The following is a 15,177-nucleotide window of genomic DNA, read 5'->3' as shown; positions in this document are numbered from 1 at the left end:
TCATCTTTACATCCAGTTACGTTCAAAACAGCTCCTATTATGTATATTATCTTTCTTTAATGACTGTTTCAACAACCAAGCACTAGCAAATTCATTACCAGTTTTAGTGCTATTCAAATATAAATCATTTTGTTGTGAAGTTGGGATGAACAAGTTTGTATCATTTCAGTCAACACTGCATATCTAAATGTAAGCAGTCCAGATTAAACAGATGATAGCTATAAGAAGAATTAGTTGTAGCCACTAATATAAGAGCATAGACATTATTTATTCTGTTTCGAATCCCATCATACTACTGCCAAATGATAAAAACATTTAAAGTACTACTGATATTTTAAAAAACTTAGTTGTGTGTGCAAGGGTGTAAACCTCAAGAAAGAGGTATTGAATTGTAATGCTGGAAATCTACTAAAACTTTAAAAAGTATGTTCAGAAATAATTTTGTTTATTGTCAAATTGTAACACTCATGAATCCTACCTGTTCAATTTTGGTATGAACTCAGCAAATGCATAACAAGCTCTTATGACAAATTTATATAACAGTATAAATTTCACCTACATTTCCCAGATTCTTTTCTCTTCATTTCCCGAGGTGTATAATTCCATTCCCTTGGAATTGTTTTCAGTAAACTTTCAGGAACTATTTGCTTGTGCTGATACGTTCCATAGTTTTCTGTTGCCTCCCACGAATGCATCAGAGAAATTATCTGCTTCACTATACCCTTAACTGAATTAATCAAAGTCATCTTCAAGTATCTGATAACCTCTGGCTCTGAGTCACCACAGCTGGAAACTTCAGGAGAAAAAAGTATTAAACATTCAGTAAGCGTAGACATTTGTGTACATCTGTTTCAGAAAAGTGTTTTAGAACCCTTATGGAAAGAAAAGTAACAAAATTATGGTTCATAATAACTTACTCATGACTGTTGGTCTGTTACAAATCAAAGAAATAGCACAGAGAAAAATCACGTAGCATGTACAGCTTAATACAATACTGGAAAAAGTGATAATTTCATTTATTTCCTTCTTCTTCCTTATTTCCCCACACAATATGCTTCTCAAAACATAACTCAATCAGACTGATGTCTTCTTTTTATGTGGGGTACATTTATTATTTGTTAGACTTTAATGAGGCAAGCAGATATACCTATTTATCTTTACCTCCTTGTCTTTGATAGTACTAATAAAGTTGTATTTGTTAGCTAACCAACCTGTTTTATTAGAAAACAACAAAGGGAAAAGGATATTTTGGCAAGAAAAATGCATAAAAATGTCATCAACAGAAACATAGCTTGTTATCAGAGATTGCATGTTGAAAATAGAACATTTTAAATGCAGTTAATAACATTAGAACGAGTATCAACCTTCCCCACTTTCTTAAAATCACACAGAATTGACTGTTTTCTCCAGAAAGAAGGGATTATGCTGTAGCCCTGAAGCCATGCAGAACGTAGTTCCTCTACAGAATTCCACTAGAAGTTAAGCTGATGGTGCAAGTGAAGACAGATGCTGAAGCAGTCTTCCATCACAACAGCTAAACAACAGCTTTTACTTTTAGAACACTTTCCTTTTAATCTTTTACTCCTAGAAAACACAGTTGCTCACCTGAATCTTGAACTTAAGTAAGCCATCAATAAGCAAGAAGACACTGGTTTTTGAAAGAAGCTTAGAACGAATGAAAAAAAAGGGTGGGGAGAATACGGAAGCTTTATGGAGGAGACCTTAATAGCTTAAGGGAAAGGCAACTGTAGAACATAGTACACATCTGAGAAAAATTGTCCCTCAGAACAATCAGGACATTTTCAATGAACGTCAAAAAAGAAAAGCAATAGAGCAGCAGTTGTCAGGCAGGACACAGAGATATTTTTCAACAGGTTTCTCACTAAGGTCCTCCTAACTTTTGCTTGTCTGTACTGGTCCAAGTTTTATACTACTCTGTGTGTTTTTTCTTAAGCTTTCTATAAAATATTTCTATATTTTTCTTCCTCTTTTGCCTTAGACTTCTACTCTTTGTAATCAATCTTTTTTCCTCTGAGGAATATGTGAACATTTTGACCACCGTTAACTTCTATTTTGTGATTTTCATACTCCTATTATCCCTCATACTTTCTCCCACTTTTCTTCCCCTCTTTTCTCTTCAGCTTGCCCATATTTTGGATCATTTATCCAAACCTCACTTCCCTTTTCAGGTTGAATCCCACTTTTCTTTGGAGGGCAGCATTATTCACTATAATCATGAGGGGGGCTCTCCATCTCCATGGAAAATTAGGAGTCTGCCTGCCTGATGGCAGCAGAGTCTATAAGCCCATCAGACTATTTCTCCCTCAATAGGAGTCCTTCCTTCTTCTTCTTTTTTTTTTTTTTTTTTTTTTTTTTTTTTCCTCCACTTTCCTTCAATCATTTCCCACTTAAAAATACTGGTAAAGGTCTGGAGCTCTTAACTGCACAGAGACAAAGAACCTATATGCACGGATGAGCTACAGAAATTATCTGCTGCAAACCTGCTGGTAAGATAGACACTTAGGGAAATCAGACTTCTGGTCTACCACACTGTTCTATAACCTTTACTTTATTCTTCAAAATTTACACCATGCCTGTAGTGTTCTGATTGCTCTAAACACTTCAGTTATAACATACTTCTGAAGTAACATACTATCATTTCATCTAACTTATTAAAGTAAAAATAATATGCAGCACCTGCCTGAAAAGTAATGAGGTTTAACATCAGATTTAAAATATGTATTAATAAATTAAATACCTGTCATATTACATAAGCAATCCCACAGATGCTCCTTTTCCATGTAGGTCTCAAAAGCAATGCCAAGTGATTTGGGCGATAAAATACAGTAAGACAATATTGTGAAGATGGCTTCAATCAGAGTAGGCTCTTTGTTATCTGTTTTCTGCTCTAAGAAAGAACTTTGTTCATTGCAATTCGACACTTCATTTCCTTGAAAATAAGAAAAACCATGGTTATCATAATTTCCAAGTAATTCGAGTCATAGTAATAGGCAGTATTAATCAAAACAAACTGAAAACTGTATCTGAATAATATTTCAAAGAACAATAATACTTACAGATACTGAAATCTGATCTTGTTCTGCACAATGACTTTTGACTGTCTTCCTGAATTATATATGGCCATTCAAAAGCTCCTCAAGTATGTTTACAAACTATGGAATATGCCTATTTTAATTCAAAATACATTCAGCATATAATTTGAATTTGATTATTTATTAAATATTAATCAGATGAAACTCTACTATTTCTGTAGAATCACAATCAAAAAGTTACCATATGCTTAAATCTTCTTATCAATATATTAGTAACATGAAATAACGGAAATAAAGTTGGATGTATAAAATCAAATAAAGTAGCAGCTGCATACTCCCCAAAATTGGTTGGATTTGTTTTTCAGTATAAGCAGAAATTAAGAAGTCAGCTGCCCAAAACAAAGTCTGAGCCCTGGTAAGCTACAGCCACTTATGTTTTTAAAGATAACTAATGTTTTTGGTAAATGTGATTGATATTTACTTACATAACATATATTTCTAAATGTTTTTCATAATAATTATAAAACAATCTCTCAATCGAAGAATAATGATGTGTTTAAACCTGTCTTCAAACCAAAGCAACTCAATGGCTTTGACTTTTGCTAATGTCAAAGACCTCAACTTCCTGTATATTTCTGGAATACACTTCTGATGTTAATGATCATAACAAATGACCAGAGGCAGAACTAGTAGAATACTTTTTCATTTAAATTTCTAGTTTAAAAAACTGAAAGTTTTTAGAAGACTGAATTAGATACAATTCTGCTTGAAATATCATTCTTTTCTGCCACTTTGGCTGTCCATATCTTTAGCAACCTGTGTGGGAGAAAGACTGAGAGCCCACATTCCTAGACTGCTTGTTTCTAGTGGTTCGTCTGGCCTTCAAAATCTATCATTGTCCAGTGGTGTCTATGATTTGAAAGTAAGCCTAAATTTTCCTTTATGATGGTGTCACAGAGTATGTTTCAGTCAAAATTTATTAATATCCTTACTAATAACTTTCCCATTACAAATAACTTCAGATAAATGGAAAGAAGTATAAAAGACTTCTGGGGAGGATTATACATATATTTTCTTATAGCTAGCATATGAACTATACAAATATTTTACTTTTAAGCAAAGATCTCTGGGAATCAAGAAGTACACTTACTACTGAAACACATTCCGAGGCTAAACACAACAACAAATACATGCTTTAATCAGCTTTTTCCTGTTTCACCATGAGATAAATTTTGCCCTTATTGTAGGGATAAGGACCCTTCAAAGCTCAAGCTGAAATGCAACACCCTTGAGTCTTCTAAGTGATAAAACTGGCATGATAATGTCAGATAGTTTAAAGGTTTAGCTAGTTGATCTGTATAGCTGGTTAAATATTTTGAATTAGGAGTCTACAGAAAGATATGTAGATTTCTCTTCCGTTAAAATTTTTTCTTTAACATTTATTAGCTTACCTGTCATAACATTAAATATTCATCTTAGCTTGAATTCCAATACAGACTTCTTGTTAATCATCACGTAAGAACTGTATTTATATGACAGGCATGATACTTATTGCCCACTGATGCTTCCCACTATATACTTCTCTTTTTTTCCGCTCAGTACATTTGTGTATCAAAAGCTAATTTGTGAAGCTAAAACTCCAACAGGTAGCTCAGAGGGTATGCTTCTTTTTCGTTTTAGTAGTACTTCTATAAATATGGATATATAAGTATCTTAGGTACCTGTTAAAGAAAATTTGCTGTTTGGTATTCCCATAGACCATATGCAGAAAGGATATCATAATAAATACACATTATAATTAATAATAATAATTACAATAATAAGTATCTTTGTGAGAAAATTGGATATTTTGAGAATTTTGCAATTAACAGTTACGTTTTAACTAGTCATGATGAAGCAATCTTCCTATGTCAAAATAATGCACTTAATCTCTTTGGATGGTGCTATATATTCAAAACACCTCTTGAAAGAGGCAGCACTACAAGCATAATTTATCCGTATTTCTTTTCTACTGATAGAAATACCTGCCAGTAACCTGCTGACATTATCACACTGATCCAGCTCCTATCTGCTACCAGGTTAGTCATGAAATGTATCTTAAAAGAAACTGATGAGGACACAAGTTATTTCTAATACAGTTCTTTTATTTGCAAAAAACATCGAACTTCTGTTTTCTTGGTAATTTAAATAACAGCAGCCAACGAGAATATAAAGAATGCAGAAAGGATGTATTTTCATCATTTATAGGATCAAACCTCTTTCAGTAGGAACTCCATGCTCCTTGCTTCTTTGAGCTATGTTCTCAGTGCTTCTTCTGTCATTGGCTTTTTTTTCCTATTCCTTTTCTATAGCTGTTCTGGTAGATCATTTTACTTGTCTCCCATAGAGACACACCTCTCCAATGCAATCATTCTCCAGTCAGCCTTGACAGCTAGAATCTATTGTAACTTTGAAAATGACTTCATTTTGGCAGAAAGTCTATTATTTTAGTTTTTTATTCCAAAATGGAATTTAAGATCATATTACTTCTATCTTGAACGAAATGAGGATCTTAATCCCACCCCTTTCGATTTAGTAAAATCCAAACTATAATATCCCCCATATTAGCTGCCACCTATGAATCCATTGAATCCTAAGCTTGTGACAAATAAAAAACCCAATACAAGACAGAAGGAAATATATAACAAACTTTAGATCATTTGACCTTAATTATTAACATATCAGCAAACTAGTACTCTGTGTATACATCACTAATCCCAAACTATTTTACTCTCATTCAACCTCCTTTAGAATTTTTTTCTCCCTGAACAATTTCTTTTCAACCATCTGGGAAGAAGCTTCCATTAATGAATCCCTAGGTTAATTGCTTCTGTGAAATCTGTCTACCTGGGTCAAATAGAAAAATCATCACTATCATAATCCCTCCAGCTTTGCTTTTAATGGGTAATATGCTGAAATCCTGGCATTCTGATAGCCAAAATTTGATGGGACAATATTGAATTTAGGCCTATGGCCACATTATGTTTTGTATTACTCCACTTATTGGGATTGATACTGAACAGGTCACGCTCTTAAATTACATTCATTTTACAGCTCTACTGTATGAAGAGGTTCCTAACAGAACTGGCTAGGTCTTTACTTTGAAAAACTGTCCATATGATCATGTCTTATAATTTATCAAAGACTATCTTCACATTTTATCAACAGACACTAGTGATTTTTTGTCAAGGCTCAGTTACAGTCCAAACAGATATTCCTACTTGATACTTCAAAAATTCCATTAAAACTGCTTACTCCTTTCTTTAGGTCATCACTGGCAAGTCATTGAAAGGAACAGGATGTCTGATTAAGGTCCCTTTGCCATTGTTCTTCCAGCTAGAACTATAACATTCCAGTAAACCCTTCTATCATTTTACCGCATTGGTTATGCAAGTACGGTATCAACAAAAGTTTTGGTCAGGCTGGTATTTTGAGGAGAAACTGCCTTCAAAATCATTTTCTAATCTTATGATGTTCAGCTATCATTATAGAGTTTGATATCATGAAGAAGCTAGGAAAACTTTCAGGTGTTCTAGAGTCTATTCTAGCAAGCCTGTATTTAGCCTAATAGTGGATGATCTAGAAACATCTGGAGGAGAGAGCCATCTCTTCATAAGCATATAAATTCCTCCAAGAAATTAATTTTTTGCTCTTCAAAGGGGGACAGTGTTGCATATTAATGGCCTGAGCTTTGTCTCAACAAAAAACCTGCATGACCACATTTTCCCAAAACTGTCTGCCTGAACCATGGGACTAGCACTTTTTTCAGCCTGGCAGGTTGTGTCTCAGGATTCCTGAATCCAAGGAGTTTTTACAAGGAAGCACAAAAATAATTAGCCTCAAGTACCTTAAACAAAAGTTTTAAAATTGCTCTACACATTTAACCAATGACAGAAGTTCTTTATGGAGACAAAAAATTATTTATAGAATGAACATTTTCTTCTGTAATAACCCACCACTGTCACTAAAAGTTCTGTCTGAGTCATAAGCAAGGTCAGCTTGTAAAGTTACCACCTTGTACTCTTACATTAGGCAATTTACAGAAAATCAGTGCCATTTACTGTAAGATGCTATGGCGGGTAAAGAGCTGCTCAGAAGAGGCACAGAATAGAGGTAGACAAAAAAGAATTCCTTTCTTTCCACACAATATATTATCAAGTTGTTTCCTCTTGGCAGAAATTGGTTTATAGAAGCACAGTCTTAGAAAACTCTTCATATCTGTTAGTATCTAGCGAGTTGGTTGGTACTGCATGGCATATTTGTTTCTTAATGGAAACTCCCTCCCCCAACTGATTACGTGTGTACTTTTTGAAACAACTCACATTTCTTTGGGTTCAGTTTCATATTGGCAGCCTTAAACTTATCACAGAACACTTGCAAATGTCACTATCAGTTCTTGTTTCAAAGTTTTAGCAAGGACTAGGATATCATCTAGGTGCAACTATACAGGCTATATGATAGCCTTTTCCATCAGTCTCTCAAATATGCATTGTGCAAGCCAAAAATATTCAGTTAAACTGCCAAAGGCCTTGTTCTGCTGTGAAAACAGTTTTCTTCCAGTCTACTTCCACACGACAGTATTCACTTTTAAAGATGAATGTAAAAAAATAAGTTAAATCCCTGAAACAACTGAAGTCTCATGTATTCATCGTAATGAATAAGAATTCTTTAAAGGGGCTTCATTTCATTTTCTATTATCCACAATTAATCTGGTTCTATTATCTCTTCTTCTTAAACAAAAGTATGACGGAGGACTAAGGACTAACTGAAGGCCTTGGATGCGCCTTGTTGATGATTTCTCAGTGACCTCCTTCTTATCTACTATTGGTAAACGGTGAGGTGGCTGTTGACTGAATAGGTTCCCCTTGGTATTGATCCTGTGCTGGGCCAGTGTAGTTCAGTATAGCTACTACTTTTTGCTTTATTATGTGAAGAATAGTTCCTGGTAAAAAAGACTCTCAAATGAGAAGCCATAGATTGTTCTGCTGACATGTTGCACATTTAGAGCAAGTCTGGCAGAAGGTCTTTTTCATCCTTCCTTTTTCCAAATCAGCATCTGTTGGATTCAATAACTCATGTAAGAAAACTTTTCTTTATTCCTCTATTTGTTGCTTGTAATTCAATATACCTAGATTATCTAGAATTCTAGTTTAAGTTACAGAGGTCTGAGAAATTGTCCAACCTTTTTTTTTAAAAGTGTGTTTTCCCCAGTTGCTTTACTCACTTGAGACAAATAAGTGGTTCAGTTTTGGTTCACCTGTTTTATGACTTATATGTTTGCTCTAATAATTTTATATTTGAGGAGGATTTTGCTTTTTCTGTACATTTCATACATCATATTGCACATAAATTGACAAAAGTCCAAATCTTGTCACCTCCCTTTGCAGACTTAGATAAAAAACTTTGAGGTGAGAGGTATGTCCAAAGTTTGTCACTTAAGCTTGGGTCTTTTCTACTCCTGAACTGGAAAGACAGGCTTCTTAAGCATTTGTGAAATTTTATCCTGGTTAACTTTAATTTTATGTTATTTTTGCGTGTTCATTCTCTTCAAACTGCCAGCATTTACTTGAACTATTTCCCTTACTTCTACTACTATTAACAACTTGCAATGTTGTAAACTAAATCTGTATCTCTTAGAAAAATACAATGAATCAATTTAGAATAACCTTTTGTTTCATAAGTATATGCTATAGAACTAGTCTTACTAGAGTCATGGCAAGTTCATAATTAGTCTTCGTCTTCACCATTACTATTCCCTTTGTGCACTGCTATTAAAAATATTTCAAGTTCCATGGTATCCCTTAAAGGGCTTTTTTTGGTCTTAACTTTAAATCCAAATTCAGTTAAATTGGTACTAGACCAATCTTTATTTTATTTTATTTTTTTAAGTTTTTCTTCACAATCATGAGAATAAAAAACCTGAATTTTTTTAATGATAGCTTATATTTACAGACATGGAGTTTTAATAGCTTCACCAAATATGATAAACATATATCATACAATAGGATTTAGCTCTAATAAATCATGTGTATGTGCAGTCCTCAAAATGCTCTTTCTACTGAGACAGCTTTGTTAATCCCAGCGGTACTCCCTACTATGATGGGAAAAATTCCTCGTTTCTGACATTCACCATGAGATCGTATGAGAACCATGACAATGTGAGAACAACTGGAGCACAATAAAATTAAATGCATTTGTGTGATATCCACTATAAGTATCGCAAAGTTTTGCCACAATACAAATAATCACAATTGCTAACTAAAAACATCTGCATATAAGTACCCTTTTAAAAAGAATTAATGCCTACTGGCATTATTTTGAAAGGGAGAAGAAAAGAAAAGAATTTTTTAAATAGGAAAAGCCTTCTTACATTTTTCTTTATCATTTAGTTAAATACTGGGCAGTTTTGTTATCAGTAGGGCAATTCACTCAAAACCTACAGTGAACTCTCTTTTTATCTGTTTTTACACAGGATGGTACACATTACAAAGTTTTACTGTTGATGAGTACAGATTCTGAATTTCTGGAAGTGTTTTATCCTGCTGAACAAAAGAATCCAAAACTGTCATTGCTATTGCTAAGTATAGCTTATTAGTGCAACTTTTCTTGTACTATTATATAAAAGAGCTCACATTATCAAAAATATTTTAGCTTATCTAGCGTAAGTAAAGCTGCATGTAGGCAATGCTGTTTGATAAATGTATTGTATTGATCCATATAATATACTTTTTATATAATTTAAAGTTCTATTTTCTACCAAATTAATGATATAAAGAATACAATTATTTTACCATTAGCTAATTAATCCCATCAAAATGAATCTAAAAGACACATGATTGGAAGTTTCAACTTTTATATAAAGTGAAAGTTTATTCATATCAATATTGTAGCTACGTTAATACCATCTCTGTAAAGAGCATAATTTCTAACTCAAAGTAGCATGTATTTCCCTGAAGCTCAAGGGGTTGGTCAGTCAATAGATTAATACATTCTGTCACTTCATCCTTGTGATAATTTAAGCAGTTAGTAAAATTCAATGCTGGATAACACTAGGGTAAGAATATGATCCTGATCGAACATTTGTCAGTCTTTGTAAAAGATGACAGGTATTTGAATAGGTAAGTGAATGAATGCAGTGCAGCTCTCAATAAGATGCATGACAGAAGTTGAAGCAATGTTGTACCCCTGACAAATGTTAGACCATTTTAAAATGACAGAATTAAATTATTTAATATTATGTGGACCTAATAGTTTGTTTGATAAGTAGTGAGTATTCCTTCGGTACAGAAAGATAGAAATGGAGACTCTCATTCAATACTGCTAAAAAATTATGTCAAACAGGTGATTATACCATTAACTTTTCAACAATCTGGTCACTTCATTTGAAAACTATTAAAAGGAAAGATGTGATAATAGAGTTTGTTTCAAACACAGGGTTAGCAGAATAAAAAGAGAACCTTGTAGAACCATTCTTCTATTTGTTCTTCTTTCATAAAGACATTAATCTTAGGAGTATTAATGTGAGGAAGCACACAAACGTACTTCCAGAATGCCTGCAGCAACAAACATATAAATAATTTAAGCAAAATCTCTATGAAACTTTTCAGTGTTGAAATGTAATTTTGAAAGTGATCTTTTAGATTTTTAAAAGTGTGAATCAATATTCTATGTAGAGCAGTTGTGGTATCAAAGCTCTATTAAGTTCAAATTCATTTAGACTTTTGCATTTATGAGAGGAGAATATTTTATTAAATTGTTGTCTGTTCTCAAACTATGAATGCTCACAGATTGACTGCAAAATTTTCTCATTAAAAAGTGATAAATCTTTCTTTTTTCCTTTTCAAGAACTGTCCTACTGCTAACTGAATGGCTGATACCCAGTAATGGCTGACAGACTTCCCTCAATATTTAAGTAGTTAAAAATGAATTTGTGTTTCTCACTGATATCACTACAAGAATAAACAGTATAAATACTTACTTGAACTCCTCAGTAAAATTCTCACTAAGAGACAATCATGATGTAGCAATATTTCCAAAAGCAAGTTCAAATTACAGTATGGTTGGGATAAGAGCAGTTTCAGCTGACCCTGGGCTGCCATTTCTCTGACTGATGGAGTCCTTTCAAAATGAAAGACAGAGAAAAATGTAGTTAATTTATCTATGAAATTAATATCCTTAAAGTGCAGATGTAATGCTAACTCCTTTAAATGTCAATTCCTCCCAGATTACTCTGAAAATGCTTTCATGCTTGCTTACTTTAAGGCAGCTCAGGGAAGGAATTACATTTAATCTCAACTAGCTAAAAGCAAATTAACATTTGGTAGTCTGCCAAAGTTATAACTGATACAAAGTAACCTCACATCTTTCATGGAGCCATGTTGTTCCATGAGGCAAAAAGGGTTTTTCTGTGCCTGAATAAATTTGAGGATCTTATTTTTCAGTTCACTGTTACATTAATTGTTTAGTAAGAGCTCTGAAATGTCCTGAATGAAGTATATGAAGCTGATAAATAACAAAACAGGGAGAAGTCTCAAAGAGGCTGCAAGAACTGCACAAAGTTAAACAGTTCTTATGTGTCCTGAAAAATCTGCCTGAAATACTAGATTCATTGGGACGCTGCTTTGCCTGCAGTGAGGCATGAGAAAGCGTGGTATGAACTCATTAGTTTAAGGAAATAGTTGTTTGTTCTTTGTTTTCTATTTTCATGTTTTGCAAAGGGTGAAGTTTCCAAACAGAAATATTCCAGGCCTTCCTCTGAGCTCAGCCAATTATCCAACACTAGCAGCAAGACTCAAACCGGCATAATCAAAATGATGAGTTTTTATTTCAGTTTTACAAAATCTTTCCTGAGCTCAGTAAGAAGCCTCTCTGGGATTGGAGTTCTTATCCCTGCCCCTCCTTGCTGCTCTTCTGCCATCTGAAAAGCTCCACATCCCACCCAGCTGCTCCTCTCATTGCATACTTGCCTTCTCATATGCCCTCCACCTGTTTCTTTGACAACCCCTGGGACATAAAAGTGTGTAGTAACCCCCAAGTTACCTCTCTGCATGGAACTGCATGGGGTAAGTCTGCTGCTGATGGCAAAGTGGAGACCATCAGTTCCTCTGTCCCCTACAGTATCCCGCTTCTATCGCTTCTATACTTGTTGAGCAGAAGATCTGCAAGCTGCAGTGATGTTAATGTACATTTCCCAGCCCACTAACACAGAGGGGAGTCAGTCTCATATCAAAGCAGTGAAGAAAAAAAAAAAAAAAAAAAAAAAAAAAGAGTAGCCACTAAAAAATGCTCTCAGAAAGTGCAGTTTTTTCCCCGGGAAAAGGATCTCAGGGGAAAGGGATCCTCTCAATTTTAGTTGTCTAATCAAATGGACTTCTAAAATCAGGTCTTTAGACTCTGCCTGCAAGGATCCTGCAAGGAGAAATGGAGAAATTTCCCCCTACGATGGGGGATGATTTTTCCAGTATAATTTTCCCAGAGGCCAAATGACGACAGGTCATCTTTCACTCACATTATTAACACCTCCATGTCTCACCTTTGAGAGGAAGCAGGGAAGGATGAAAGAAACGCCCATGGTAAAATGGGTTGGCATATTGCTCTTCCTTCTATTGCCACTCAGAAGAAAATAAAAATTCTGGCATTGCTTTGGGAATAAGATAAAGAGCCAGAATAGCCTTTGCAATTTGACTTTTATTGCCCAGGTATTACTTCTGGGGAATATTCAGTATTTTTTCTGTAGAATAAAGGAAATCTTCAGCCTTCTCTAAAGGTCCCTATATTTGAGTTTTCCAGACGGGATGAAAAAATGGCACCATAGACAAATAACTCCTTAATCAATAAAAGAATCAATGAAAAATGATTTTTAGCTTGTCTTGAAAAATAGACTTCTTTATACAAAAGTTTACAAATAGCAATTTAGAAAGTCAAATCACTGAAAGTTATTTGTGTTTGAATATACAAATTTAATTTTTTTCCAAGTGCCAACTACTGATTTTATTATACAAGGTTATAACAGTGATGCTGTAAGTTAACGATGTGCTCTAAAGCTTGCTAAAATGATACATAAAAACATACTTTCCCCTCGAAATTAAATGTTTTCCTGATGTGAAATTTTGCAAAGGAATGTTTTTATGGATGTTGTATTTATTACTTTATTTTTCTTGAGACATTTTTAATAAGGGTTTTCAAAACTGGGTTGTGAGTAAAATTTTTCCTTGAAAGCCTAATTCCTCATTACCAACTGACATATAAAGTAATTTTATATTTATATAAAAGATTGAGGGTTCTTAAATTAAGTTTCACTTGATGTTTAGCTATTATATTTATTCATTTGGCTACAAGTTTATGCAACAATAGTTGCTAACATTGAAAGTTTATGCACTGCATATGTAAACTTTATGCACATAAATTTTACATGCATCAGTGTAAAAACTACATATGCACTGACGCATAAACTATACAGGCATAAAGTTTATCTGCCAGCACACACATAACACCTTCAGTATCAGTTAAAGCCTCCTTCGTCAGGAGATGCATTTTCCTGTCAGACTAGAGAAGGATTTATATGCGTCTGCACATAAACTTTATGTGCCATTTATATGCAGCCATTGGAACAGAACTAAAATGGGTTCATGTGGTTGTTCTAATGGAAGGAAACTTCTGTTATGTTCCACATATCTAGGACCATCTGACTCTGCCAAGTGTGCCACAACCTGCCTCTGCACACATGCAGTAAAACAAAACAAAACAAAAAACTCCCACAGAACTGAGAAAAAACTGCACAAAAACTTTGCTGTTCCATTAAGGTATCCATACAGATAGTACACCTAATACAAACCTACAATGCCTGGAAATGAAAACACCACCTGACATAGTGCTCTTGTTTAGTCCTTCACATATGTATTTCCATTACCAAAAAAATAGTATGCCAGGGCTACTGCAGGGCAACCTTGAGGCAACCTAAGAATACAGAACTTCCACAACTTCCTTTCCCATCAGCGCCTTCACATCACAGTATTATGCCAAAACTTCACAGTTAAGATTGTAATAGGTCTCTTAGTAGAGGAGCAGTTTATTCACCTTGGCATGTGGCATTGTAATAGTGAGGCAAATGCCTGAGTGGATAAGCAATGTAAGTGCCATGAAAAATCACGTACATCTTTTTTTAGTAATTCCCAACAGTGTAGCAATGTCTCAACAATGACATTTTCATGTATGAGCACATACTAGATTCTAATAATATTTATGAAAAAAATATATACATGTATACTTTTAAATCTTGAATGAACTTGCAGCCAAAATAACATTTCCATATTTAAAATCTATAGTATGATCAAACTTTAAATATTAATGCTTTACATTCTTAATAGTTTTTATTTTATAGTCTATATGTTAAAGATTAGTTATAAATCCATAAACTCTAATGTATGTCAAGACTTAATTAGTAGTTAACAATTGAAGTTTAAATTCAAACTGGTAATAGTACTGAGATCAATAGATTTAGTGATCTGGAGGAGATCAAACTCAACATTTGTCTATGTAACATTTGTAAATTCAACATTTCACTAATTCACTTAAATTATATGAGCCAGTTTCACTGTATTTATCTTCTTGCTTGAATTCCACATGCTCTCATGTCTAATAAGGTCATTCATTGCCTTCAAAATATAAGAAAAGGGACAAGCTTGGTCAATTAGATATATGAAGGATAATATTTGAAATGACTTTAGAAATAAATGCCATTTTTAGAATATTTGAGTTGAAATAGAACTCGTCTGTCATTGACCAGATGGGAAGTTATCATGTTGTAATATACACCAGTTCTTGGCTCTTTAAGCCTCTTGCAAATTGAAATGTACAATGGTGTGACTCACTCAGAGGAAAAATAAAATATAGCAGACATTCCCTACAGCCATGAAGCTAGCACCAATAAATGCACTGAGAAGTTTTGTAACGTGCATATGGAGAGGCATATGTTCTCTCATCCTTGTAGCTCAGTACTAGTGAAAATAAGACTAGCCTCATAAAAAGTGACAAAAGGTGAAGTACATATAAATATCACACATATAAATGTTCAGTTTTATACAGC

General features: G+C 34.0%; 1 protein-coding gene across 2 annotated transcripts in view; it reads right to left on the bottom strand.

Annotated features, from left to right (window-relative positions):
* LOC135323427 (uncharacterized protein KIAA0825-like) overlaps positions 1-15,177 on the bottom strand; it is a 253,838-nt gene that overhangs the window by 134,613 nt on the left and 104,048 nt on the right. For both annotated transcript variants that reach the window (XM_064501466.1, XM_064501467.1), the window contains 3 exons: positions 11,071-11,210; positions 2,759-2,950; positions 560-793 (listed from right to left, as the gene is read on the bottom strand). In XM_064501466.1, coding sequence (XP_064357536.1) covers positions 560-793; positions 2,759-2,950; positions 11,071-11,210 — 566 coding nt within the window. The remainder of the gene's footprint in view (positions 1-559; positions 794-2,758; positions 2,951-11,070; positions 11,211-15,177) is intronic.

This window comes from Dromaius novaehollandiae, chromosome Z (assembly GCF_036370855.1).
Source record: "Dromaius novaehollandiae isolate bDroNov1 chromosome Z, bDroNov1.hap1, whole genome shotgun sequence".
NCBI lineage: Eukaryota > Metazoa > Chordata > Aves > Casuariiformes > Dromaiidae > Dromaius > Dromaius novaehollandiae.
The sequence above is the reverse complement of the archived record's forward strand: the minus strand, read 5'-3'. Positions and strand labels throughout refer to the sequence as shown.